Source organism: Microtus pennsylvanicus, chromosome 9, assembly GCF_037038515.1.
Source record: "Microtus pennsylvanicus isolate mMicPen1 chromosome 9, mMicPen1.hap1, whole genome shotgun sequence".
Classification (NCBI taxonomy): Eukaryota; Metazoa; Chordata; class Mammalia; order Rodentia; family Cricetidae; genus Microtus; species Microtus pennsylvanicus.
In genome coordinates this window covers 69249542-69276570 of record NC_134587.1, presented here as the reverse complement: position 1 = coordinate 69276570, position 27029 = coordinate 69249542, and the positions used below count along the sequence as shown (strand labels likewise).

The following is a 27029-nucleotide window of genomic DNA, read 5'->3' as shown; positions in this document are numbered from 1 at the left end:
TGGAGCGGGCGCTGACGGGCCGGTCGAGCTCGCGCAGGCGCCGGGCGAAGGAGCGCGGCTCGGCAGCGGTGACAGACGAGCGCAGCTCCCCGAGGGAGGCGGCAGGCGGCATGGGCTCGGGCCCGGCGCTGGTCGCGCTGCTGCTGGCCGGCTCGGTGCTGAGCGCCACGCTGCTCGCCCCCGGCCGCCGGGCGGAGCAAGGTGAGCGGCCGCGCGGGCTGGGGGCAGCGGGGACCGTGCGTGGGCCTGCCCGGGACGACCCCCGGGGCACAGGACCTGAGCGAGGCGCTGGCTCCTCTCTGGGGTGGGATGCAGTGGGAGCTGCAACCCGGGAGCCCGGCCCGGCCTGGCTTCCCAGGTTCGGTTCGCGGGCGCCCGGGTTGGGTGCTCAGTCTGGCTCCGAGTTCACCATGGGAAGGGGTGAGGGAGAAAAAGGAATTCTGGGAGTTCCCTCGACCCCAAGGTTCCAGGGTCCTGCAACACCGTTCCACAAACTCCTGTCGAAACTAGCTTGGCTCAGGGACTGAGGCAGGTGGACAAACCCCCTTTGCGCATTGTATAAGGTAGGGCCTATCATCCTGCACGGTGTGTCGCCTGCCTCTTCCCCACCGTCCACCCCCTTTTCCGGCTCAGAACTTGGATGTGGCTTCTGTGAGAAACACACCCCCCCCCCACCCACCTTCCAAACTTTAAAAATACATTGAAGTAATGCAAAGAAGTACAAAGAAAGGTGTAAGAATTCAGGGTTTTAGGCTTGTCGTTGGGAGGAGCGATTTTTAAAAATCATGCTGAATTTGGAGTCTGGTCAGGGTGTTTGAACTTGTTGCTGTTCTTTTTGAAGCTTCCCAGGCAGTTCTGATGTTCAGCTAGGCCTGAGGGATTCTGTATAGTCCTGACTACCATAGTAACAATGGCAAGAGCTTTGCGAGTCTAGAATCCACAAGGGAAATCGAAGCACCACTCAGGACGAAGAAAAAGAAGTATAGTCGTTCCAACCACCAAGGGATGCTGAAATGATAGAGAAAAGATGAACAGGTGCACAGGGGATTACACTAAACTCGAAAAGGAAGATCGTCAAATATGGTGTGGAGAGATGTCTCCAGGTGAACTAACTGGCAGTTCTTCTAAACGACCTAGGTTCGATTCCCAGTATCCATATGACAGCTCACAGCCATATATGACTCAAAGTTTTCAGGGTTCTGATGCTGTTTTCTGGCTTTTTGGGGGCACCAGGTACTCGTGTGGTATATATACATGCATGCAGGCAAGGCATCCAAACGCACTTCAAGAAGTTATCAGGAAAAAATGAAAAAAAATACGACAAAGATAAAACAAACAAGCAAACCCAAGGCTACCTGTGTTTAAGAGAGGGATTAAATAAGTATTCCAGCCAATCATAGGCTAGGAAAAGTCATGCAGCCAATCACAGGATAGGAACACAGTCATGCAGCCAATCACAGGATAGGAACACAGTCATGGCATGCATTTGGAGGATCTGTTCAAAGCTCTGTTTTCTGTTTATCAGCTGGAAAGTGAGAGAGAAATCCAAAGGCCGATGAAAAACAGAGATCCCCAAGCAGATACGCTTCCTCCCTGGAGTGTGGTAACCTAGGCCGTAGCTGACTGACCTCCACTTAGACCTGCCAGCTAGCAAGCAGCTTGTGACCTTCAGCCAGCTGGTTGATTTCCCTAGGTCTCACAGTGGTGCCTCCCTGGAGCCCCAGCTCTTTGGGAGACTGAAGCAGAAGGATCCCTGAAGCCCACAGTTCAAGGCCAATCACAGCAATGCAAAGAAACCCCAACTGGGAGGGGGAAGGAGGACACTAATATATAAGTCTTTTGGGATGTGGCACGTAGTGAGAAAGTCACTGCCAGCCCTACTAAATAGGACTGGAATTTCACAGTACTTTTGAGATTGTATTAAAACCTTTGAAAGACTATTTTGGAGGGGAAACCTCACTCATGAAAGTTCATTCTCTGGGTACTTTGTTTAAAGAATAACATACAAGGCTCAGAATGTCTCAGCACTGAAATGTGTTGTCAAACCCGACTGCTTGAGTGGGGTCCCTGAAGCCTACATGGTGAGGGGAGGAGCCACCCCAGTCCCTAAATGATTATCATCTTTGTGCAACCCTAATGATGTCATCTAGCAAGCCATGACCTGGACCCCTTATTGAATGCGAAAACGGAGTTTCCGCCCTTCAATCGTCTCCCACACTTGTGACTCCTTCAGATCTGGAGATTCAGAGTCCCCCACCAGAATGAGGAGATAGAAGAGGTCTAGAATATTAAGAGGCAGAACCTCCCAGGAGCCTTGCCCACCTGTTTATGTGAGCTGGGAGGGAGGGCTGCGGCTGCGTTTACCTGTTTCTTTTACTGCTCCTGTCAGTGTAAGTGGGACTTGGTTCCATTATTAGGGTCCCAAGAACCTAGGCCTGGCAGCTGCCCTTGGCTTTGCTTGGCCTTGGGTTGGAGGCTGAAGGAGTGGCAACAGCACACAGCTGGTAAGTGCAGGTAGGTGTAGCACTTGGGGCCGGTCTTCTCATCAGTTTTGCTGGATGAGAAGATCATCCTGGGAGAGCTGGATGATGCCTTTATGTAAGTGCAGCAGTTGGTGCAGGCTGGACTGTTTCTAGACTGCGTAGGCCAAGAGCGTGAGGTCACACTCTGGCTGCCATTGCTGTGTATCAAGACCTAGTGGTCAGGTTGGGCCCCATGGCTGGATCTTGGCCTTGATATTCTCAATGAAGTCATTGGGCTGGACATGGAGGGTGATAGTCTTGTCTGCCATTGTTTTCATACACATCTGTCTGTATCTTGGTGTCTCCTCATATAATGTTTATATGTATGGGTGTCTTGTCGGCATGGATGTCTCTGCACCATGTGCATGCCTGGTACTTGCAGAGGCCAGAAGAGGGTGTCAGATCTCCTGAAACTGCAATTACGGATGGTTGTGTATTGCCATACGGGTGCTGGGAGTCCAACTTGTGTCCTCTGGAAGAGCAGTTAGTGCTCTTAATGGCTGAGCCACCTCTCCAGCTTTTGATGTCTCTTGTTGCCTCCTTGGAGAGGTAGAACTGCAGTCTGTATTTGTAACAAGTTGCGGAGGCTGAGCTCATAACTAATGTGGTAAAATCTAGACATGGAAATAATAGACTCTTGGTTCAGATCAGTGATTTCATTGGAGAGCTGTGGCCCTGGGCAGGGGCAAAAGCCGTGGGCTTTGTTCTTCTGCAAAACAGAAAAGAGCCTAGCTCATGACCTCCGTATTATTCAGTGAGTGTTACCTCCTCAGACAGTCCTCACACCCTGGATGGGAATGGTGCTGACGGGACCTCAGTTGTAGCTGAACCATCTGTGCAAAGGGCCTCTGCGTGTGGCATTGCACACAGGTCGCGGGGCTGAAGACCGCACATGTTCCGGCCTGTAGTATTTGTGAAGTACTAATACTGTGTTTGTCTCCCTCTGGTGCTCTGGGTTTTTGGTTCTTTTGTTTTGTAACTTTTCTTTTCTATCCTTATCAGATGTAGATGAGAAGAGGCCTGTGGAGCTGAAGATGGATCAGGCTCTGCTTCTCATCCACAATGAACTATCGGGAACAAGCCTAACCGTCTACTGGAAATCTGAGTCCTGTTACCAAGTGCGTATCGTCTGCATCCTCTCCATTTGCTTCGGGTCTTGTTTGGTACTCCTTCCAGACACAGTTCTGATGTCTAAGCCCTATTCTTGTTCCCTTCAGATTTACAGGCAAGGAAACAAAAATAGTTTATAGTAAAGAACTAGATGGAATATGATCAAGGGAGAATGTTTGGCAGTGATTGGTGTGCTCTGCTGCCGACACCACCACTGGCTAAGACGATTCTTATCCAATAATTTCACTTTTGGAAATTTACATTAAGGAAAGAATTTAAAGGAGTAAGAACCTCATGGGTAGATATTTTAAAATAATAAATTTATATGACAAAAATGTAAAGCTACAGTAGAAAATCCTGGAAGACATAAATACCCACGGTGCTTATAGTTGGTGACATGTGTGTAGTAAATAGAAATATGTAAAATAGGATCCTGTAAATTGGTTAAATAATATTGAAACAATAGGATGCAAGATTTAAAGTAGGTTGTATTTATTAACTTGTGAAAAGTTTACCTATACATAAAGATGGTTCAATTCCATCATGGCAGTCATTATTTTAATATAAAATGGGCAAATTTTATCTGCATTACTGCAGTTTAAGTTTTTTAAAGTACAGGAAGAGTTAGGATTTTTTTTCTCTTGGATATCGTGTCCCCCAACCACCGACAGACTTTGAAGACCCCGAACAGGAGGAGAGGTGCAGTTTATGGGAAGGCTGCTGCCTAACAGCTCAGGGCCCTGCCAAATGACAGTGGCTCCTAGTCTGAGTGCCTGCTGACTTTGTCTCCACAGTGCACCTTCCAGCCTCTGGCGAACGTCTCTCACAGTGGCAAACCTGCGAAGCCAAGCGTTACGGCCGTCTCCGTGAGCACCCAGCACGGGTCCATCCTACAAGTCAATTACACCCAGGGAGAGACTGCAGCTTGCAGGTCCGTGCCTGCTCGTTGTGGTCTGACTTGAGTCTGCTTTTCCTTTTTTTTTTTTCTGCATGGTTTTGCTTTTCTTCTCTTTAAAATATTTTTTTTAATCTTCCTGAATTTATATTGTTCCTTGCTGATGGTATTAGCACAGCCTAGCTCAAGTGGTTCTCAACCTTCCTAACACAGTTCCTCATGTTGTGGTGACCCCCAACCATAAAACTATTTTGTTTCTACTTCATAACTGTAATTTTTCTGCTGTTATGAGTTGTTTATCAATGTCTGATATGCGGGATAACTGATATTCAACCCCACAGGGTCTTGACCCATGGGCTGAGAACCACTGGTCTAGCTCCTTGTTTCCACGTGTAACCATTGGCCTTCATTTTGCCTGCTCTTTTTAGGCTGGAATACAAATTTGGAGAATTTGGAAACTATTCCCTTTTGATCCAGCATGCTTCCCCTGGAGCCAGTGAAGTCACCTGTGACCTAGTTGTCAACGAGAATCCAGTCGACAGTAACCTTCGTACGTATATGCTTTGTTGTTTTCTTAAGTTTGTATTTTCAAAGTTTTCGGTCTCCTTGCATCTGACACTTCATGACGTGGTCATTCATTTAAAACATGGATTATGTATTACCACTACCATTCATTTGTGGCACAGTTGGAGTTGATTTTTGGTGCTGGGGATTAGAATCAGGACCTCACCCATGCTAAAGCATGTATTCTATACCTCCAGTCCCAGTTTGGTGGTTTTGCTATGTCATAGATACATACGAAGAAAATTATGTGATATAGCTCCGTATTTTGATATCGCTGGGTTTAAGCACACGTGGAAAGAAACTAGAAATAGGGCAGTTAACTTTCTCTTTGGGGGGTTAGGGCATACCTAGTGTTTCCTGGGAGCTTGACACTGACGGCTCCTAAGGTCCTCTCACAGGAAGGGACATCCTTTATTGTCTCACAGCTCCACGGCAGAGCATCTGTCCCCTGAGCCCTCTCTAGTATTACTGTGTGTGATACTCTTTAAAGAACAACCGGGGACCTTCATGTCATTAGTAAGTTCTGTTCACAGAGAGCTAAGAGTGACATTATCTCAAAAGAATGTAGAGCCCTTACCAGGGGAGCATTGTGGGCAGCCCACGGAGTTAAAAGAGTAATGAGGCCCAGCAAGATGGCTCAGCAGTTAAAGCCCTTGCCACCAAGCCTGAGGATCCAAGTTCAGTTCCCTGGAGCTCACATGGTAGGAGAAACCAGACTCCTGCAAGCTGGTCTCCTACCTCCGCACACGCACAGTGCAGCACACGTATGTACACACCAAAATTAAATGTAAACACAGTTAAAACGTAATAAGTGTTACTGATGAAAAACTAATGTGTAAAAAGTATAAAAACTGCAGGGTTATTATGAAACAAAGAAGAGGAAAATAAGAATAATGCTTAAGTTGCCTTTGGAGTAAGTAACAGGAGCCCTTAATATGGACAGTAACTTAAAGTTGTCTGCTGAGGGCCATTGAGATGGCTCAGCAGGCAACGGTGCTTGTTGCTGAGCCTGGACCTGGAAGCCACTGTGTGCTGTGACACCAGATAGACAGGCTCTTGCCAGCTTAGCGTGTCTCTGTCACACGGACAACTGCAGGTGCCTCTTCAGTGTGTATGTATGTCGCGTGGTCAGTTATAGGCGGTGCCTCCTCAGTATGAAAGAGTTGTTGGTAGCTTTGCATGAGACTGTTTGTGAAGAAGTTTTAGGTTTACAGATATGTTACAGAAAGTTTCTGAACACCCTTTATCTAGCTGTGTGTATGTCCTTAAACTGTATAATCATACTATAATTACCCTGTATATAATCATTGGGGCCAGGGACTTAACATTTACACAGCCCCGATCTATACACGTTTAAACGTCTCAAGTTGTCTTTTTTAACATACATTTGTTTATTTATTCTGTGGTTGGTTCCACGGTCCACATGTTGTGGAGTCAAATACAACTTTGGGGCTTTTGTTCTCTTCTTCTTGTTCCTGGGGTTGGAACTCAGGTTGCAGGCTTGGTGGCAAGAGCATTTATTGCTGAGCCATTTCCCCTGGTATCGCTGCTCTCACTCAGGAGCTGGTCTAGGATCCCACGTTGCATTTAATTGTCAAAACTGCCTTGTCAGTGTCCTCTTGGCCTTGCTTTGTCTTTCATGGCCTTGATGGTTTTGAGAACTGGTTGTTTGGTAGACTGACCCTGTTGTTGGTTGTTTAGTAGACTGACCCTGTTGTGTGGTACGACAGGAGACACACGAGGTCACCAGACCTTCTGCAGGACCCTTGTCTTAAGAACACAGTGAAGTACATAGGGATGAAATGAACAAGGAGAAGGGACTCAATAGATGAAACCTCGCAATACCGTTTTTGTTTTCCTGAAGATAGAACTCAAGTGCTTGAAAATGCAAGGTCAGTGCTCCACCACTGAGCTGCGTCCCCAGCTCCGAGGGAAAATTTGATGATAGTAATCAATCATCCAGGAACTGAGTGATGGATGCGTTGTGAGCGTGTCATGCAATGCTCCTGCATGCTTTGTTCTTAATTGTTTATACAGCGTTTAGCATAGGAATGTGAGCTTTGCTCATATTTGCTTCCAGCTGTCACTGACAGGGTAATGTGACGCCCCAGCAGCTTTGATACTTATGATGACATTTTAAGGATAATGTTTTCTTCTTTTATAGCTGTGAGCATTGCATTCCTTGTTGGTCTAGCCCTCATCATCGCGATATCTTTCCTGAGGTTCTTACTGAGGTAAGTTGTTGAGGAGAACATGACCGGGAAACAAAGCCCAGAAATAATATACCCAGAAAGGGTAATTTGGCCCTCCATTGGCTGCTCTTCCACCTCAGGACAGTCACCAAAAGCAGGCACACAGATGACTGTTAGTATTTGTTCAGCAAGCGTTTGTGCATCTGCCATGTCTGTTCCAGTCCTGGCATCCGAGCAGACTGTAATGTTGTCTCTGACTGTGGGGCATGTTCACAAGGGTGCAAACGGGTCTTTGTCTTTATTCTCCCAACATGGCTGAAGATGGAGATGTTTGAGAAATGTTTAGTTCCTAAAGAATCTCCTGGATTGAGTTTTAGAAAGTTGCCACACTGGTTTCTTCTCCACCCCTCCACTACATCTTCCTCTGCTTCCCATTAGCTCAGGAGTCTGGGGGCCAAAGTCCGCACAAGGGCACCATGTCACTTAGGACCTCAGTGTGGATTCCTTTTCCTATGGGCAGAAGCATCTGATTGGAGGAGAGGGCATTTGGCCTTCTCTGCCTGGTTAACCGTGATCCTGGCGAGTGAACCAGTAGACCAGACCAAAAAAAATAGAGCAAATTCAATAAACCGAACAGGCTGGTTTAATCAAGTTGAAGATTTAATTTACTTTTAAAAAGTAATCTGTATGCGTTTGTATGTGTCTGTCCATGTGTGTCTATTTTTGTCTCTCTCTCTGTGTCCGTGTGTGTGTGTGTGTGTGTGTGTGAGAGAGAGAGAGAGAGAGAGAGAGACACCACAGAGGCCAGGTGTGTGTATGTCCGTCCGTCCGTCTGTCCGTGTCCACAGAGACCAGAGGCATTGGATCCCCTGGAGCTGGAGTCAAGGTAGTTGTGAGCCACCCTCTGTAGGTGCTGGGACCCAAACCTAGGTCTTCTTTAAGAACAATATGCATTCTTTATTGCCAAGCCATCTCTCTGCCCTTTAATCAGCTGTAAAGGAAAGTTCTTTCATGTTTTTAAGGGAAGAAGAAGAATGATGGTCATGTGACACACACATGTAACCCCAGCAGTCGGAAGGTAAAGGGAGGGGGATTTGGAGTTTGGGTTCAGAGCCAGCCTTGACTCCATAGTGGAACTGGTCTAGGAAGGAAGGACAGACAGCAGGAATAGAGAGACTGTATTCTCAGATGTTCATCCCTTAGGTCTTGGGTCTCCTGAAGGATCACAGACTTCATTAGGAAGCTGTGTTCTGTAATGAGTCTTTCTCTGTCCTGCTAGCCAGCTCCCAAATAATGACACGGAGACTTCTTACTAATTATGAAAGCTTGGCCTGTAGCATGGGCTTGTTCCTAACTAGCTCTTAGAACTTAAATTAGGCCATTTGTATTCATCTATGTTCTATCTCCTGGTATTGTCTCTTTTTCATCTTGTACCTCCTGTTTCCCCTCTGTGTCTTCTGGTGTCTCCTGCCCCTGAATTCTTCCTCCTCTTCCTTTCTCTCCCTGAAACTCCCACCTATACCTCCTGCCTAGCTGTTGGCTGAACGCAGCTCAATTGGAAGTATTAAAATATAACCTTAGTTTGGCTGCCTTGAGGGAGCTTATATATTCTGACCTAACTTTGTGAGCTTTTGAAATCGTTTCATCCCATGTCTCGGAAACCTGACCTTATATTGGTAAGAGTCACTTGCTGCTTAGGCATGACGATTTGATGCAGCAGCTTCCCGGGAAGAAAACAGAAGCCTTGCGGTTTCATTTCTTTGGAGCCAGGTGTTGGCTTGTCAGTCTCTGCTGAGATGGACATGCTGTTCGACTGTTGCGGTGTGCTCTCTCTGGCGCTCTGCGTGTGCCTGGCTCTGTCCCTTTGCTCCATCGTAACAGAGCTGGAATGAGGTTTTTGCAGGGAGGAGCCATTCATCTTGCCATCTTGGCCCTGTGATATTGGACTAATCTTTACCTCTCCTGCAGAGGGGTGAGCTCAATACTCTGGCGGAGGGGAGCTAAAGGCCACCCCTTGCTCTGTAGTTTCCCAGCACACCTGTGTAAGTTAAGGACGTTTTACAGGCCAAGAATGATGTCCCCCTTCTCTTGGAGAAGAAACAAAGACAAGTGTCTATTTACTTTTAAGTGTTTCAGCCTCTCTTCTTTGGCGCTTCCTCGAATGTGTCTGTTTTAATGTTTCACACCACAGTAATGCAGGCAGGGCCATGTGGACCGGAAATGGTCCTGGTTTGTAAGAGGTGTTACAAGCAGAAGCACAGGCTATGTGAATTTTATGTGGACCTGGTTTGAACATTTGAAGTGTGAAGAACATCTACCAGCCAGCAGACTGAGCAGGCTGTGAAGATAGCAAGGAGCATTGCTGTCATTTGAATTGCAGTGATGGGAAACCTGCACGATGGCACTTGTCACTGCCTGACGACCTGACCCAACCCGGTTCCATGTGAAAGGAGAGAACCAACTCCGGCAAGCTGACCTCTGACCTCCACACATGGCCCATGCGCATCTCCCCCACATCATAAATAAACCCAAGAAAACAGATTAGACTATGATAATATTGTGATTGTGTTTAGAGACAGAACAGTGTTTCCCTTTTACAGAGACCTCAGTGTTTCTCGATCAGGTGGTTTCATGCCCGGGCTTTCTTTACAGTACGGAAAGGCAATGAGTCAGGAGGGGAAGTTAGGGGAAGTAAGATTGCCCACGTGTGGATATTTGAAGCTCAGTGACTCATTGTGTTTATCAAAGCATATGGGTGGCTTTGTTTGAAAGCAAGCTGAGATATAACTTTTGGGTTCTTTTGGGTTTCTTTGGTTTTTCAAGACAGAGTTTCTCAGTGTATCACTGGCTGTCCAGGACCTCTCTGTGTAGTTTGCCCTGGCCTTGAACTCAGAGATCCATCCTCCTCTGCCTCCCAAGTGCTGATATTAAAGGTGTGCAACACCATGCCTGGCAAGATATTCTGGTTTTTTTTGTTTTTTTTTTTAATGTGTGCTTATGTGTGTGTGGCGGGGCATACACATGTGTGGAGGTCAGAGGACGTCTTTTGGGAATCAGTTCTTTCCTACCTTATGGGTTCCTGAGATCAAGCTCAGGTTGTCAGCCTTGGTGGCAAACATCTTTACTTAGTGAGCTGTCTTGTGAGCTGGAGATCTTTGCAAAGATTTATACCCAAGTAGAGATCTCATCTTAAAGAAAATCAATGAATGTACTTACTCTTTTGTCAACCATGTAGATGAGTTTAATTTGTAAATTAGGTCAACCATACAAATAAAAGAATTGCCTATGGATGTTCTCTCCAGCTTACTCAGTGTGTGTGTGTGTGTGTGTGTGTGTGTGTGTGTGTGTGTAGTTACAATCACATTAAGGGTGCTTTTTGCTTTTTATATGTGCTCGCTATTTCTTATGTGTTCTTTTAAGTCATTCCTAATTGAGTGGTCATGGTTGTTGCCATGTGCTCTTCTGATTTTCATGGCAGTAAGAAGCCTGGTGTCATGGGATTTTCAGGGCTCTTTGAGTTGTCACCATTGTTCTTACTGACGAGGCGACCACAGACTCTACTCTGTTTTGCCATTTCTAAAAGAACTTTGATGATGCTTATGGAACTTAAATTTTATTCCAGTAGCTAGTCATTTTGAAAATATTACCATTCAAGAAAGAAAACTAATGGGGGCTTTTTTTTTAAATACAGTTTGGAAGACTTCAATAATTGCATTTCTAAGGCAATAACTTCTCGAGAAACTGACCGCCTCATCAATTCTGTGAGTTATTCGAGTCTGCATGTGTTGTCTGGGAGGTATTCTGGATTTTTATAATTTCCCTTTCAGTGAGCATCATTGTTCCGCTTAATGCATTTCAATTATCTTGTGGAAAGTCAGACTGTATGTTCTGAATGTTTTCTCTGTGTATATGCTACACAGACTCTACATGCTGCAACATTCCTGGCCAGGACCTGGATTCCTCCTGTCTGTTGGGATTATCAGTGCAGGCTGCATTCCCTGCATGCTTGCTTACATGCTTCCTTTTCTTTCCTTTCTCTCTCTCTCTCCTTCCTCTCTCTCTTTCTTGGAGACAGGCTCACATATAGCTTAAGCTGACCTCTAACTTACTGTGTAGGATATAGCTAAGGATAGCCTTGAACTCCTGATCCCCCCTCTTGGCCACCTCCTGAGGGCTGAGATTGCAGGCAGACGTCATCTTGTTGGTGATGGGGCAGATATGCTAGAGAAGCGTCTTTCCGGCTGGGACAGTCCTCTCACATCTGTTTTTGTATTTTGTTTTATTGCTTATTTGTTAACATATGTGTATGAGAGAGACACACGGGTGTGAGTGTGCGCATGCATTGTTGTGGCCTGCGTGTAGAGCTCAGAAGACAACCTGTGCGAGTAGATTGTCTTCTTCCGCTGTGGGCTCTGTTATGAGGCCTGTGCAGCCGGCACTTCAAGCACGGCCTTCTTGCTAGCCTCCAACTTGTCCTTAATAAAGAGCAGCCTTGTCCTCCTCTTCTGTGGAGGGCCTGTACCCTCTTCCCTCTCTTTCTCAGTAAGGGTAGAAATCTGGGCTGCCTTAAGATGTACAATTTTTCACTCAGCAGCCAGCCCTGTTTGAAAATAAATGAGCCAAATCATCAGAATTAAATGTGTAAATGTTGATGGCCATTGTAATGACCAAATATGCTATTATATTTGGACTAATGAATTCTCAGGAACGCCTTTGTTTTCATGTCGGTTCTGGACTAACTAAGAACCAGTTCACACCTTATTTTTTTTGGTGCTGGGGGCCTGAACACATGGCTCTCACATGGCAGGCGAGCGCTCTGACACTGACACCCTCAGCCCCAGACCCATTTCTTTGTGTCACTGTCAACACGACTACCAGCAAACTCCACAAAGTGGAGAATAAAACCTCGGAATGCGGTCTTTACAAAACCAAATTATTGTCCCAAAGTTATCCTTACGTTTCCACTCCGATTTCTGTGCTGGGATACCACATAATGAAGTCTATTCCTGAGCCTTGTTAAGTACCATGTCTTTCTCTGTTTGGAAGGAGCTAGGATCCCCAAGCAGAGCAGACTCCCTCAGTGATGACTGTCAACCAGAAACACGACGCATGCCTGCTTCGTCTTACCGTCTCCGATGCGTGGACACGTTTAGGGGGTAAGTGGGACTCATAACGTGGTGGATACGGATGGGTCTATTTCAGATTTTGTAGTTATACACAAGCCCATTTTTAGCTTAAGGTATTTTATGTGTTTACTGGTATGGTGTTGCATTCAGCACCCAGGAGGCTGAGGCAAAAGGACTGCTGAAAATTCAAAGCCAGCCTGGGATAGCTAATAAGACCTTTTATCAAAAAGACAAAAAAATAATATAATGTCTTCATCCTCTCTGTCATGACAAGGGCCGGAGTATGGGCAAACCACTGGCGTAACTTGTGCTTGGCTCAGAGGTCATTCCCAGTACCACAAAAAGCAAACAAGAAAAGTGAAACAAAAGTCAGGGTCACCGTGAGGTGGAGAGAGAAGAGAGGAGGAACACAGCCAGAACCAGTTTCTGCCAGTTTCTGCTAGTATGTTCAGTGGTCTGGGCAAGGGGCTTTGTTTAGGCCACACTGCCAGCTTGGAAGGCACGCCAGCCCATGGCTGCGTCTCACCCTTCGCGACTACTCTGCCAGCAGACAGAGTGAGAGGCCATTTACAGGAGTTAATCCTCCCCTTCTACCATGGGGGCTGTGGTCTTTAGGCCTCTAGTGTCTTTACCAGCTGGGCCATATGGTCAGCCCAAGTGTAAATTTCTCTTGAGATACTGTGTTGAAATGTTGGTGGCCGAGCATCCTTCTGTGGCCCCTCATAGTGAGCACCAGATAATTGTATCTTAACTTGTCTACTTGTGCCATCAGTTGCTCTGTAGAGTCACACTATCATGTGATACCCCTTGTGTGAAAGCGTCTGTCCTTCAGGGGTTGTGTCAACACTGCCCCCCTTTGTTTACCTTATAGGCTAGCCCTCATCCTCATGGTCTTTGTCAACTATGGCGGAGGAAAGTATTGGTACTTCAAGCATTCCAGCTGGAATGGTAAGTTATTGGTCCCCCAGCCTGACCCCCAGAGAGACTGGGGGATGACACAGCATTATCTGTGGGCCTCCCACCCTAGCTTACTCAGGGGCCCTTGAGTTTTGTTCTCCCATGGAGTTAGTGTGATTCTCTGTAAGGAAGCAGAAACTGGATTTTTCTGCTATAAGACGACAGGTCTCCACAGGAAGTGAGAAAGACTTGGTTTTACACGATCATTGTAAGGCTACTATGTTCTTGGGGACTCTGCCTTCTAAGACTTACATCTTTCTTGGGGTGAAACTTACAAAGACCAGTCTGAGTGGCCCTTGATAATAGCTATAAACCTGGGTTTGTAGTTGCTGGAACCAGGAGAATGATGGACTACCTCATCGTTACAGACATGGTTTTTGAGAACTTTTAGTTGCCTTTATTTTGGCCAGACAGAATATTTTTATTTTGTAAAAATAAATATTTTTGTAAAAATAAATATTTTTTACAATATAATTCTAAAATATAATTGCAAGAATATTTTTTAAATATTTATTTATTTATTATTTATACAATATTCTGTCTGTGTATATGCCTGCAGGCCAGAAGAGGGCACCAGACCTCATTACAGATGGTTGTGAGCCACCATGTGGTTGCTGGGAATTGAACTCAGGACCTTTGGAAGAGCAGGCAATGCTCTTAACCTCTGAGCCATCTCTCCTGGGGAAGCCTCTAGAAGAGAGTTCATTGTGTTTGACCACTGGCACCCATGTATGGATGGTAGAGTCTGCAGCTGATGCAGCTCCATACTCGGTCCTGCAGTGGCCTCTGGACTGTGCTGAAGTGTAAGACAAGATTCATGTGTTTGCAAAGCAGCTCAGCAGGTAAAGGTGCTGGCTGCCAACCTGCGCTCAATCCACAGTGTGGAAAGAGACTCCTGTACATTGTCTCTGACCTCTACACTTGACTCCCCATACATACATAATAAAGTTAACAGAGCAATGTAGAACAAGAGTCCCCTCTCCTGTTCATACCTAAGAGCAGCTTCTCTCTTGTGTGACTGAATGGTTTCACTATGTTCCCTGTTGGACATTCTGCTGGGAGACAGGGAGTGGACACTGTCTCCCAGTGGAGGCAGAGAATAGGTTTCGACCAGTACTACTGCACAGACTCATCCACAGACTCCTAGTGTGAGTGGTTTACAGGGAACCCTCCCAGCCCGGGTCCAGTGCCTCATGTGGCTCCTGGCTGTCTGTTGTACTTTCTGTGTAAAAATGCAGTGCATACAAGTTTTGGAACTGGGAGGTGTTTTATCCTAGCATCCTCCTTCTTACGTTTGTTCTCACGTCATTTTGCAGGACTGACTGTGGCCGACCTCGTCTTCCCCTGGTGAGCTGACAGTCTGTCGTGAGGGTTATGTACATTAGTGATTGACTCCAGTCACCCATGATGCCTTACTGATAACGACAGAAAGAGAGAACAGCACTTCCCCTTGGAGTCATTAACCACAACCTCTACCTCCCGTTCCATCGTCTCCCAGCTCCTTGTCTGTCTGTTGCTAGGCTGTGTCTGTCCTGTGCCTGTCTGTGGGTGTTGTGTGTGTCTCCCTAACATAGGGCTCTACTCTGCATTTGTCCAACAGCACAGAGAGCACCAATGGGGAGGGGAGGGGACACTTTACAGAACTCTTTAGTAGAGTTCTACAAGGGATGACGTCACTGGCTCCAGCTGATCCCAGCTGACCCAGACAGTAAGCACCATTGTCTGTCAGCCACTTTCAGCCTTTATGGCAGATTGTAGGAAGTTGCTCTCAACCTCTGTATTTGCTGCTTTTGGCTATGATACACACACTTTCTCTGGGCCAGAGGCGTGGTAGAGTTGACCATTTAAGATTACAGCCATGCATTGCCTTGGCTGTAAGGTTGATACCATGGGAGATCCAGAGCAAGTAAGGTTGGCTGTCACACTGTTCTCTTAAAGGTAGAGTAAGTGGACAGGCTGAGTACACAGTAGGATAGCAGTCATAAGTGACTTCAGGCTGTATAATAACCTGGCTGTGAGGGCCAGTGAAAGTTCTGGTCTCTTAGTATGTAAGAGATATTTTATAATATTGCATCACCACTGCCTGTCATCAACTCTTCCACAGATGGTCTCCTGCCCTTTGTCTTTGAAAGGCTGGAGCCCTGTCTGTGACCAGTTCTGGGTCATGAGCCTGCGCTTGTTGTGAAGCCCTAGCATAAGTTATGTTACTGTGCATTTCGCATACCTGACATCGTGTTTCTGCATGTGTACTTGAAAGGTGTTGACATTGTGTGTTCGCATGGGGCTGGAGATTTAAACTGAGACCTTGTGTGCGCTCGGTATACCACCGCACCGTAGTCTCAGCCCCAGAGATGAATGCTTTCATACGAAACACCTTGTTAGAACAGACATTTTCTACTTGATGCTGGACTCCTACCGTAAGTTCTGAATTTATAGGCAGGTTCTATATGTGTAAATCATAGTTCTTAAAAATAGGTGCGGTAAACCGGTGTCTGTGAATATGAATGAATAGATAGCAGGAAATGATAGTTGTGACTTAAAACCTAGTTTGATAGTAGAGTAGAAACGTTTGCCCCAGTGGATTCTGGTCTTGTCAAGGCGTATTTCCTGTATGATGTGTTTACCCCAGTGCTCTGAGGAACTCTAGTGTTCCGTCACTGGAGACAGTTCCGGGAGAACGGGTCACATGTTGGGACTCTGGCATTTTATGACTATCATAGACTCAAGGTTTGGGGAAAAATGTTCAGTGTTTTGAGAGGATTTGGATAGATCGAGTGTTGTTTGCCCCAGATGTGGTGATGACCTCAGCATACTGTCTGCACTGCTCCATTACTGCTCTGTGAGACAGCTACATCCTGGAAGGAAAGCCAGGGGCTCTGGGAGGCAGCCAGAGCAAGCCGCCTTTCCCTAGCCCTGAGCCAATAACTAAGAAGAGTATCCCGTCGTTTTGTATTGGCTGCTTTTCTCCTCCATGGGACAGAATACCTCACGGGAGCAGCTTAGAGGAAGAAGTTACCTTATCTCACAGTTGTGTGGCAATGGGAGTAGGAGGCAGCTTGCTCACACTTGGCAGCAAAACAGGAAGCAAAGTCTGGTGGCAGAAACAGGGGCTGCTCTAGTCCTCCAGCTCCACCCTGCAGCCTGTGCTGGCCAAGTAGGTCTGGTGTCCAGAGGTCCCGTGATCTCTAAAACACCACCAGATGGCGACCAGCTGAACACGTGAGCCTGTGGACATCTCAAATTCAATGTTTTTGGTTTTTTTTTTTAAAGAAGACTTTACGTGTTTAAAGAAAGAAACGGGAAATCTGTGTGACTTCTACCAAATGGATACAGAGAGAGGGAGAGGGAGAGGGAGAGGGAGAGGGAGAGGGAGAGGGAGAGGAGAGAGAGAGAGAGAGAGAGAGAGAGAGAGAGAGAGAGAGAGAGAGAGAGAGAGAGAGAATGAGAATTCTTTCAGGAGAAGGAATGAGTCTCTAAAAGACTCGAATGTTTTGTTTCTGAAGGACTTGGACCGTGTGTTAACGCAAGCCCCTTGGGTCAGTGTTGATAGCTTTCCTCTCTAATAAATGCTTGCAGGGTTGTCCATGGAAATCCCACTTACTATTAGCCAGCTTTCCTTGTGCAGCAGGACTGGAGATGTTCTGTCAAAAGTCCCTCCAGCAGGGATGTGCTCGCCCTTACCGTATGATGAGGCTGTTTCAGTCCCTGGCTGCTGCAGACGGTAGCATGTCACCTCTCCTATAAGAAATGAAGGATGCATGTATAAAAAGTGGAAATGACCACCTACCAACAGCCTTTTTTTCTTTGTAGGTTTGTATTTATTATGGGATCTTCAATTTTCTTGTCAATGACTTCTGTCCTACAACGAGGATGTTCCAAATTCAGACTGCTGGGGAAAATCGCATGGAGAAGCTTCCTGCTAATCTGTATAGGAATTATAGTTGTCAACCCCAACTATTGCCTTGGCCCATGTAAGTATCTCTGCCCCTTTGTTTATATAGACTCAAGTTGCACTACGGAAAAGATTCTCTCTCTCTCTCTCTCTCTCTCTCTCTCCAGCATTTGGGATCAAATCCAGGCCCTTTGCACAATGCTAGGCAAGCTTTTTGCCTCTGAGTCCCACGTGTTGTAATCTAATGCAATCCTTCCACCCGGATCCCTCCCGAAGGACTAATTTTTAGAAGAGTGTGTACCACTTGTATATGGCTGAGCACTGTTCCACTTAGCTTGGAAATTTAGTCATGGGCAGCAGCTCTGTGACTCTCCGGTTCCTGTGATATAAAGCAGAGTGGGCTGAGTGGGGCTGAAGTGTTGTTCTGGGTCAAGTATGCAGGGACAGAGGAACAAACGGCCAGTCACTTTGTTCCATGAACAGAGAGAATCTGTTCTTCCCTGTGTGCCAGCTGTGCTACTGGGAAAGGGAGTCTTTTTTTTTTTAATTTATTTACTTATTATGTATACAATATTATTCTGTCTGTGTGTATGTCTGGAGGCCAGAAGAGGGCCCCAGATGGTTGTGAGCCATGGTTGTGAGCCACCATGTGGTTGCCGGGAATTGAACTCAGGACCTTTGGAAGAGCAGGCAATGATCTTAACCACTGAGCCATCTCTCCAGCCCTGGGAAAGGGAGTCTTGTCATTGCTTCTGTGACACCAGATGGTGAAGACAGGATGTCAGCCCCTTGCTTTGTACCAGATGCACACGGGGAAGGCAGCAGTTACTGTCCCAGGGGTTCGCCTTGCCTCTGGCAAAGGGGAACAGATACTCACACATCAGCCAAATCCAGCCCCCAGGCAGTAAGGGCCTTTACTGGAAGCCTGGGAACTTAGAGCAATGATTCTCAATCTTCCCAATGCTGCGACCCCTTAATACAGTTCCTCAGGTTGTGGGGACCCCCAGCCATAGAATTATCTCATTGCTACTTCATAACTGTCATTTTGCTACTGTTGTGAATCATAATGTAAACATCTGTGCTTTCTGATGGTCTTAGTGACCCCTGTGAAAGGGTTGAGAACCGCTGGCTTAGAGAGAACTCATTTTGGTGGACTCCATGTGAGGGTCTTCCCAACTTCAGGGGACCCTGAGGGTTTGCTCTCGGTTCTTTCCCCGGAATGTAGCCCGTAACCTATAGGTTGTACCGGGGAAACAGTGGTTTGGGTTTGGTCTGTGTGTTTTTAGTGACATAAGTGTTATATCCATATTCCTGATAGGTAAGGGCTGGGAGCTGGATTCAGTGCCACAGGGAGTCCCTGCTTTATCCCCCTACCGAGGGAAGATGGCTGGCTGTGTGTTTACAGAGGGCACCGTGTCCTCAGTCCATGTGTATTTCCGAGCTATGATAATTCACTTACGAGTAATAGAGATATGTCTTCCCTGCTATCTTGGCGTAAGACGTGTTGTGCTAGCTTAGCCTTCGGTGGCTTGTGTCTTTGGCAGTGTCTTGGGATATGGTGCGGATCCCCGGTGTCCTGCAGCGGTTGGGAGTGACGTACTTTGTGGTCGCTGTGTTGGAGCTCATCTTCTCGAAGCCTGTCCCTGACAGTTGTACCTTGGTGAGAACCTTGTGTGTGTGTGGCGGGGGGGGGGAGCCTTGGAGGTCATTTATCAGGTGCTGTTCACCTTATTTGAGTCAGCGTCTCTTATTGGCCTGGAACTCCCTGGGTAGGCTTGGCTTCTTGGCCAGTGAGCCCTAGGCATCCCTCCTTTAAATGGGTTCCTGGGATAGAACCACGGTCCCCTACTGACTTACCCGCCTTCTCACCCACCAAAATCATTCTTTACACAAAGGGAGAATTCATGGAATGGTTTCCTGGATTTTCTTTCTTTTTTTTTTCTTTCCTGTATCTTTTTAAAATTGATTCTTTGGAAATTACATATCATGTACCCCAATCCCGCTCATTTGGTTTTTCTGGATTTTTATAATACATAGTGTACCATTGTACTTTTGCTAATGAAATGCTTTTTTCTGTTTCCATTAATTGTTTCTTTTTGTTTTACTCACATAGTAGTGAGACAACCTGGTCTACATAGTAGTGAGACAGGATCTCACTACTATGTAGACCAGGTTGGTTTAGAACTCACAGAGACCCACATGCCTCTGCCTCCTGAGTGCCGGGATTAAAGGTGTGCGTCACTGCACCGTACACTCTATTTTTTCTTATTCTCCTGCTGTAGTGCTAGGGATTAAACCCGGGGTCTCACGTGTGCTGGACAAGTGTTCCACCTGAACTAACCCTCCAGCCCACGGATGTCTAATGTCTTACTGCGATGCTTCAGAGTGCTAGAGCATCCAGCATCATCAAACATAGTAGATAATTTTGGGTTTGGTTTGGTTTTAGATAGGGCCTCCTGTAGCCTAGACTGGCCTCAGACTCGCTGTGCTGCTGAAGATCGACCTTCATCTCCAGATCCGTCTGCCTCCGCCTCTCGGGAGCCACTGTACCCTACATTACTAGATCAGTTTGTGTGTGCACGCATTCATACGTGTGCTTGCGTGTGCAGACCAGAGAACAACCCTGGGTGCCCGCATGTTCTCTTTTTGACATTGGGTCTCTCGCTGGCCTGGGCCTAACCCAGTAGGCGAGGCTTGCTAAACCAGTGAGCTCAGGGCTCTGCATTAGGATTGCAGGACCACGCCACACACCAGCCCTTGCTGGACCAGTGAGCTCAGGGCTCTGTGTTAGGATTACAGGACCACGCCACACACCAGCCCTTGCTGGACCAGTGAGCTCAGGGCTCTGTGTTAGGATTACAGGACCACGCCACACACCAGCCCTTGCTGGACCAGTGAGCTCAGGGCTCTGCGTTAGGATTACAGGGCCACGCCACACACCTTCCCTTTTGCATTTCTTCTGGGCTTGGATTGAGGTCCTCACACTCCAGCTCAACCATCTCCTCAGTCAGATCAGTTTTTAAATTCTACTATAAAGGTCGAAACCCAGTCACTAGCATTTCCCAGGTTCACTGTGGCCTCATGTGGGCTGTTCTTGCCTCACTCAGGAGAGAAGCTGCCTTTCTCTTCAGGACATCACTTCCAGCTGGCCCCAGTGGCTCGTCATTCTGATACTTGAAAGCATTTGGCTGGCTTTGACGTTCTTTTTACCTGTCCCTGGGTGCCCTACGTAAGTGACCCCTTGCCAGGTAGTCCCTTTGTGTCTGTGTTCTTGTTTGCGTGTGTACGTGTGTGTGCATGCACATCTGAAGGTTGGAGAACAGGTGTTATTCCACAGTCATCGATCCCCCCCCTTTCTTTTTGAGACATAAAGTTTGCCAAGTAGACTGGCCGATGAGCCCCAGGATCCACCTGTCTCCGCCTCTCCCCAGCCATCATGCATGGCTTTCTTTTTAATTAATTATTTTATGTGTATGAGTGTTTTGCCTGCATGTGTCTCTGCATGTCATGTGTGCACAGTGCCTGAGGAGGCCAGAAGGAGACATTATATCCCTGGAATTAGAACCTCCATGTGGGTTCTGGGAATTGAACCTGTGTCCTCTGGAAGAGCAACTTGTGCTCTCTTAACCACTGAGCCATCTCTCCAGCCCCAATGCATGGCTTGGCTGGCTGGCTTATGTTCTCTCTTCTTCTCTTTTCTTTTCTCTTTTCCTTTCCTTTTCTTTCCTCTCCCCTCCCCATTTGCTTTTTTCTTTTTTATCTTTCCATGGGTTCTGGGAATCAAACTCAGGCCCTCATGCTTGCAAGGCAAGCACTTTACTGACTGAGCATGGTAGTTCCTTTCTGTTGAATCAGAGGTAAGGTTCTATAGCATTGAAATTTCTCTGGTCAAACAAATTATCTCTCACGCTTTCTCCTCTTTGGGGCTCTCTTTCCATGGAGAGGAGGGTTGAGTTGTCTCAACATCGCCCTGAGTAGAAAATGCCTTCCAGTGATAGGAACCCCTGCTGTCTGCTCACTGGGGTTCAGGGGTCAGGGCTGTTGTGGTCCTGTTTGAGCCTGTCCTGCATGGCTAGCCACTGCTCAGTACTATCCCTTCTGTGTTCCTGTCAACTAAGTGTGCTTTTCACTTCCTTAGTGGCTACCTTGGCCCTGGCGGTATTGGGGACTTGGGGAAGTACCCTCGCTGTACTGGAGGAGCAGCAGGCTACATTGACCACCTACTTCTGGGAGACAATCATCTGTACCAGCACCCCTCTTCCACTGTGCGTGAGCCTTTCCTTTCCTTGGAACCAGAAATTAGGGAAGTAGGAAGAGAGAGCCAGTTTGACACAGATCATCTAAGGACAATGTGGTTATTGTTATTTGGAAAACCAGCTGGCTTCCTGTGGCAGATGTTCTCTGTCTGTTGGTAGGAAAAGGCACTTTGATTGTGGAGAGAGAAGGGGCCACATGAAACAAGTGACATTTTATTCAGCTCTCTAGGTTTCCAGCCCCGGACTCCGAAGGCAGGGACTAGAATACAGGATGTGCGCATACAGGAGGTGCATGGGGCATCCCTACTGGTTAGTCCCTGCGAGGGATGCAGCTGAGGGAGCTGCACTGTGCTGGGTCTCCTCAGGGCTCTGCTTAATCTTCGAGCATGCGCTGAAGTGACAATTGAGAGCTCTTCTGCGCGGGTGAGGGGTGGCCTCCATGTTCCTGGTCGGATGGATGTGGACCGTCCCCAGCACAGGAGCGGTTGGAAAGGCAGACAAGTTCCCACGCTTTCTCTTTTCTTGTTTAACGCTGCTGGAATCAAGCTCAGGACCCAGTGAGCTGTACCTTCACCCTGAGGCTCTGATTAGACAAGGACGAGGTTCCTTACTGAGACCTTTTGGCAATTACTATTTCTAGTAGCTGGGAATGAATCCTCCAGATCCTATGGTGGTGGAGGATACACTGTACATTTCCAAGTTCTAGAGTCTCATTTTATATTAAAAATACTAATGTTTTGTTTTAATGGACTTTAATTTTTTTGGAGTGCTAGACATTAAAACATGGGCCTTCTAAATGTTAAGAATACATTCACCCTGGTCCACTCCCCCTTTCCAAATGTGTTATTAAATGTTATTTGCCTGCAAAGAAGGTTGGGAGCTGTTGAAGCGACAGTGGGGTTGGCTGAGACAGAATGAGCATGTGATTCCTGTCCTTTTAGGCATTTGCATTTCGTTAAATGTGGTCCAGCATTCTGCCAGGCTTGCTAATGTGGCCGAGCAGGATCATGGCTTACTTTGCCTATACCTATAAATTGCCCATGAATTTCTGCTGTTAAAGCAAAAAGCAGAGCAACAAGGAAGGAAGGGCTGAAGGAAGGGCTGAAGGGAGGAAGGGAGGGAGGGAGCGAGGGAGGGAGGGAGCTCAAAGCTTCGGCGACTGAGATGTATTCAGGTTTGTGTTCTGAGAGTTCTGTTCATTTTTGTGGTCAGAGAGTAACTGCCACCCTCTTGATCTGTTTTGTTAAGGTCCTTTATCACACTGAGGTGGCCTATGACCCGGAAGGAATCTTAGGGACTATCAACTCCATTGTGATGGCATTTTTAGGAGTTCAGGTATTGTTTCTCTCATCGGGCTTCCCTTTGCTGACTGTGAGGACTGCTGGCAGCGTGACCAGAACCACTTCACTCTAGTGAGGCAGTTGAAGGAGGTCCCCTGCTGCCTTGGTAAATTCTGTTTAGGATCAAGATTGTGTAAACTAGGGTAGGGTAACAGCAATTCAGACAGCTGGCTGAATCCTTACGTTCTGGGAACTAAATTCTTACTGGTTGTGGTTTTATTTTAGCCCAGGAGTTTGTGGATAATGAGTTCCATTGACGGCCACATTCATTCATTCATTCAGTCATTCATTCGCTCGTTCGTTTGGTTTGGTTTCTCTGTGTAGCCCCGGCTGCCCTGGCAAACCTCTAACCTAACTCCTCAGGGATTAGTCTTCCAAGTGCTGGGATTAAAGTTGTGTGCCACCAATGCCCAACAATGGCCACATTTCTAATCCCTGCCCTTGGAAGGCTGAGGCAGGAGGACTCAAGTTTGAGAACAGACTGGGTTACCTAGTAAGACCCTGTCACAGATGAAAGCAGACACGTGAATGATTTCCACCTGGAGTTCTGAGTGTGTATGTATGGTCACATGGGGAGGTCTCCGTGTTACTTGTCCCGTTTGTCCTCACGTGTTTATGTTGTTGTAGCAAAACACCCGAGGCTGCTAACTCACAGACAGCAGACATTCGTTTCTCAGGCCCAGGTTCAGAGGGCTCACAGGTTTCCTCCTTTCCCGACAATGGCCTGTCTCTCCCAGAGTGCATCCTCTGGAGGGGATGGGCACAGTGTCCACACGTGGTACGCAGAAGGGTGCAGATGCTGGACTTGCCGTCTCAAGCCCTCTGTAATATCCTAACATACATTCCCAAGTGTAGAGCTCCATACTGGTCCAGAGGGACCACCTGCTGGTCCCTTCAGCTGGGGATGAGAAGTCCTGTATTCACATTGGAAAGACACGGGCTTCCATCCACAGCCAGCTGTGTGAGAGGCTTCAGAGCATGTGTGTCTGTGCCCAAGTCAAATCTAGTTCCTCTTGGCTTATCTCCCGTGCGCCTCTGTGATCATTCAGAGCAGTCTAGTGTCTCTACCCGAAGTTCTCTCTCCTGGCATTGGAGCCTTCTCTGAGGGGAGCAGCCTGGAGGGTGGAAAGGCTGGTGCAGCAGGCCCAGGAGAATGCCGAGTGACGGTAGCTCCAGGTGCCGCACAGCAGAGCTGATGGGTGAGAAAGAAACATGGCCGTACTGTTTTCTCCTCCAGGCAGGAAAAATACTCCTGTATTACAAGGACCAGACGAAAGCCATCCTGATGAGATTTGCTGCCTGGTGCTGCGTCCTTGTAAGTAACCAGCCCTCCTCACCCGGTTGTGTTCTTAAGACTGACATTTATGAAGAGGAAATAAAATGTCGGGCAGCTGCTGGCTCGGCGTGATGGAGAGCATTTCACTTGAAGGGCAGGATTCACAGAATAACGTCTTTAAAAAAATCAATCTAATTTTCTCCCTGAGTGTGGAACCCAGGGCCTGGTACATGGTCTACCACTAAGGTAAATAAATAAATAAATAAGAGCATTTGCTGTCACTCAAGTGAAGACTGCTGGAGGAAGCATGTAAGGGATGCTCTCCATGTAGGGATGCTCTCTGTGTAGAGATGGCCTATGTGTAGGGATGCTCTACATGGGAAACCTTACCAGAAAGAAGACTAGGCACAGGGTGAGTTGTAGCTCAGTAGAAGGTAGCATGCATGATGCCCCGAGTCCCATCCTCTATACCCCCTTAGACTGGGTGTGGTGGCATGTGTCTGTAATCCATCATGAGGAGGGAGAGGCTCCAAGACCACCTTGGCTACATAGTGAGTTTGAGGCCAGTCTGGGATATGTGAGACCCTGTCTCAGAAACAGAAGAGAAAATTTAAAAAGGGACTGGAGAGATGTCTCAGTGGTTAAGAATATTGGCTGCTTTTACAGAGGATGTAGGTTCCATTCCTGGCACCCACATGGCAGCTCATTACTGTCTATAATTCCAGTTCTAGAGGGTCCAGCCCCTTACACAGACATATATGCAGGCAAAACACCAATGCACATAGAATGAAAAAAGAAAGAAATGGATATTTAGCTGGCGGCAGAGGTGCACACCTCTAATCTGAGCACTTGGAAGGCAGAGACAGGAGGATATTTAAGTTCGAAGCCAGTCTGGTCTACAGAACAAGTTCCAGGACAACCAGGGCTGCACAGAGAAACCTTCTCTCAGAAAATTGAGAGAGAGAAAAAGAGAAAGAGAATAAAAGTGGAAACACCAGGCAAGCGATCGTTTTAAACACAGGAGCCTCCAGTTAAGACCATGATAAGCACCCGGCTGGACATTCTCCCCCTGCTGCCTGTGGAGTCACGTTGTCTTAGGAGTCGCTGTGGTTCCTCACTTACCTTCTCAGACTCTGAGAACACTGGAAGTGGGTTTTGGATAATTTATAAATTAGTCATTTGGATAATGTGTCAGATGTTCCTTACACATCTTACAATAGGTTTCCAGTTCAAAGGGCAGAGTAAAAGCTGTGACACCTTGGTCCTCACTGGCGGTTAAGTAGCTAGTGTTTGTCTCCAGTGCACTGTGACTTGAGACTGTAGTACAGATCTCTGACATCTTCTTCTCTTCACAGGGGCTTATTTCTATTGCTTTGACAAAATTGTCTGCAAACGAAGGCTTTATTCCAATAAACAAAAACCTCTGGTAAGCACGGTGGAGGGTGTCTCATTACTGTAAGTCCTCATGTTGACACCGGTGTTCCGGGGTGCGGGCGGCAGCCTTCCTTCACTCATCTCCCTGTAGGTCCATTTCGTACGTCACCACCCTGAGCTGCTTTGCCTTCTTCATCCTGCTCGTCCTGTACCCCGTCGTGGATGTGAAGAGGCTGTGGACAGGAGCCCCGTTCTTTTATCCAGGTGAGTCAGCTGTCTTCCCTCAGCAGACTGGCTTACAGGGGCACTGGGCTTGCTCAGAGCTGAAGCCTTTGTCCTGGGGACACATTTCCAGGAAGCAGGCTGTGCTGCCTCAGCTCACAGGAGGCCACTGGCCTGTTCTAGAGCTCCCCGCCTCGTTTTTACATGCATGGGTTTCGAGAGTCAGTGCATAAACTTTGGTTGTTTTCAGGCAGTATGAAATGGTGCAGGACTGGTTATGACCCAAGACTTACTGTTTTTAATAGGAAATAGGATTGTACTTCAAGCACACGCGCGGGCGCACAGGTGCCAGGTACAACTTGCAGGAGTTAGTCCTTCCCACCATAAGGCTCCTAGGATAGAACTGAGGTCAATCAGGCTTGGTGGCAGATGCCACCTGCTGAGCCAGCTCACTGCTCCTAATTCCTGAGAGTTTAGAAATACCCTTACTTCCCACTTCAGTATCTAAGCTCTGCATCGCTTATCCGGGCTAGGGTGATAATGTGAGTCTGTGCTTTATGTTTTCTATTGAATTCATTTCAAGAATTCTATGACTGATCTGGACATGTTCCAATCTCTCTAAGGGATGAATTCTATTCTGGTGTATGTTGGTCATGAGGTGTTTGAGAACTACTTTCCCTTTCGGTGGAAGCTGGAGGATGACCAGTCACACAAAGAGCATCTAATTCAGAACATGGCCGCCACCGCTGTCTGGGTGCTCATTGCCTACGTTCTCTATAAAAAGAAGATCTTCTGGAAAATCTGACAGCACTCCCTGATAGGCTTTGCTGGAGGGCCCAGCGGCCCTGGGAGAAGGACGGAACTGTCTTTATTAAAGGACTCCTCCCCACAAAAGGGACGTACTTACGGAAGCTGTGTCCTGTATCGAGCTGACTTGCTTAGCCATCAGAAAGCTGCCTGTATGTTTTTACTTATATATTTACATATTTGAAATGTTATGTTCGCCCTTTCCTTCATTTTCTATGAAATTGATATTTTTGGAACATGCGTGGAGGGGTTTACAATGGACATTTTGCTTCTGTAATGTGCTGGGTTTGACTCAGAGGTAGAATGTTTTCCTAACTTGGACAGTTTGATCTCTGCACCACAGACAAGCAAACCACAACAAGAACACAAGAAAACCCAAAGGACCACTTCTTATTTCCTGAAAACTGCCTTCCCCTGTGTATATGCATGCCAACAAAAATACCACGGTTTCTGTTGTGAGACTTATATAAAGCTTTTTGAATGGACTGTCTCATAA

The 27029-nt window shown here is 47.0% G+C and overlaps 1 protein-coding gene across 1 annotated transcript; it reads left to right on the top strand.

Annotated features, from left to right (window-relative positions):
* On the top strand, window positions 1–27029 carry Hgsnat (heparan-alpha-glucosaminide N-acetyltransferase). The gene is made up of 18 exons (XM_075986428.1): window positions 1–201; window positions 3525–3640; window positions 4427–4563; window positions 4956–5077; window positions 7256–7325; window positions 10975–11044; window positions 12330–12439; window positions 13281–13357; window positions 14683–14713; window positions 17177–17337; window positions 18803–18918; window positions 20366–20487; window positions 21397–21523; window positions 22763–22849; window positions 24092–24169; window positions 25486–25556; window positions 25656–25768; window positions 26350–27029. Exons 1-18 carry the CDS (start codon window positions 111–113, stop codon window positions 26529–26531), a joined length of 1881 nt encoding a protein of 626 aa, XP_075842543.1. The 5' UTR covers window positions 1–110; the 3' UTR covers window positions 26532–27029.